Source organism: Nannobrachium achirus (genome assembly GCF_963921795.1).
Source record: "Nannobrachium achirus genome assembly, chromosome: 22".
NCBI classification, from domain to species: domain Eukaryota; kingdom Metazoa; phylum Chordata; class Actinopteri; order Myctophiformes; family Myctophidae; genus Nannobrachium; species Nannobrachium achirus.
In genome coordinates this window covers 19,633,300-19,635,238 of record NC_137829.1, presented here as the reverse complement: position 1 = coordinate 19,635,238, position 1,939 = coordinate 19,633,300, and the positions used below count along the sequence as shown (strand labels likewise).

Here is a 1,939-nt window from a genome sequence, read left to right as displayed (position 1 = left end):
TACAGTTTCTGAAGACAATATGCTTCGGATTTCAGGTTGTTGCCCTTAGGGTATGATTCCAGGCTGCCGCCCTTCTCCTTAAAACACAATGCAATTGTTAACATATAGCTGGGTGCTTCGACCTTGTTTTGAGCCAATCACAGTGAAAGAGACATACTATAAAAGGCTCCCGAACACCCACCACCAGCATCCACCTGCGTTTGCCTTCAGAGCTGACTGAACAAGGTATCCAGAGATTCCAGACACAGGAGCGGACCACTGCTATAGAGCCAAGATGAATCTTCACATTATTTTAATCATCACTACCATCATAGCAAGAAGTAGTCAGACTCAACTGACATTGACTGAGTGTAATAATATTGGACAAGCGAGGCGTCCAGAATACACTGACATCGCAGTGACATGTGGCACCGACACCATCTGTCTGGCAATCCAAGCCTGCCCTGTCGTCTACACCGGCTACAACTACTCACTGTTGATTCCGAACCATAACTCAGACCCAGACTGCAGCGGAACCCTGGATAAGGGTGGAGTTACACCTGTGGTGCGTTTCTGCTTCCCCTTGAACAAAACCCATGCCTGTGATAGTATCTTCAGGACCACCAGCGCTGCCGGCACAGGGGTGTTCTCAGACTTCTCCAACATCCAGACCGTCAACGTCAGTGGCATTGTGCGATCCTCTGATCCCACCACAGGGACAATCACCTACAATGCAGAGATGAAGTACTACTACTCCTGCGCCTACCCCCTAGAGTACCTGATCAACAACACCCAGATCGATGTGTCAGCCTCCTCTATTGCATTGAAGGACAACAATGGCAGCTTCATCAGCACCCTGCGCATGAAACTGTTCAGCGATGCTGGGTACTCAACGCCCCTGGTGATGCCACAGGATGGAGTCGAGCTGAGGACCAATATCTACGTGGAGGTGAAGGCCACCAACTTGACAGGCCAGTACAACGTGCTCCTGGACCGGTGCTACGCTTCAATCTCCCCGTTTCCGACCAACTCCAGCTTCTTCAACCTGTTGATGCCTTGCCAGGCTGATCGGCTCACCACCATGGTCGAGAACGGCATCAGCCAGAGCGCCCGCTTCTACTTCCCGGCTTTCCGCTTCATGGAGCAGCAGAACGAGACCGTCTCCACTTACTACCTGCACTGCATCACCCGGCTATGTGAGGTCAGCACCTGCCCCACCTTCATGCAATGCAGCGGCAATCCCCAAGGCAGGAGAAGAAGAGCAACAGAGGAGGAGGATGACTTGTCCCACCTCCACACCATCACCTCCCCGGAGATCGTCACCCAAGATAATGTCATCACAGGCCAGAGTGGTAAACAATCAACTGGGAATTCGTCTGCTGGGCTTAGTGCTGCTGTAGGTGTTTTAGCCTTTGTGTGCATTGTTGCCCTGTGCATCGCTGCCGTCTTTTACAAGAAGCTCAGAAACTAAAAGAAAACCTCCTTGAGCTGAAGGCGGGATAATGGGGCATCAGGCTATAGGCAAAATACTGTCTTTTGAGGCGTACCATATCCACCTGCTTGTCTAAGTTTTCAGGTGGAGGACAGGGCTTGGTTCACCTCACTGTTGTTTGTTGGGGGAGATATGCGTTTGTCCGTCATCATAGGCTAAACCATGTAGGACTATTTACATTTTAGATGAAGAAGGAATGTGATTGAGATAGATAGCTGTTGGTCTAGACTCTAGACTTTAGAGTTTTTAATAGCAAAATTTGGAAATGCACAAAAGCTAAAGCTGAAAGTGTTATTGCATGTATGCGCTTTATAAGCTTTTACTTGATAAAAAAAAGAGGGGAAAAAAGTAGGTGGAAGGAAAATATAAAAAAAGGTTCATAAACCCAGTTTTAATACGTGAAAGTTTGTGGAATGTTTTGAAAGGGAAGTCAATGTACCTTCCAAAGTATTACTATTTAATTTATTG

General features: G+C 48.0%; 1 protein-coding gene across 1 annotated transcript; it reads left to right on the top strand.

Moving 5' to 3' along the window:
- Nucleotides 1-274: 274 nt before the first annotated feature.
- LOC308308083 (zona pellucida-like domain-containing protein 1) lies at nucleotides 275-1,450 on the top strand (the record flags this gene model as incomplete). The annotated part of the gene is made up of 1 exon (XM_080753452.1): nucleotides 275-1,450. One exon carries the CDS (start codon nucleotides 275-277, stop codon nucleotides 1,448-1,450), a length of 1,176 nt encoding a protein of 391 aa, XP_080609578.1.
- Nucleotides 1,451-1,939: the final 489 nt, after the last annotated feature.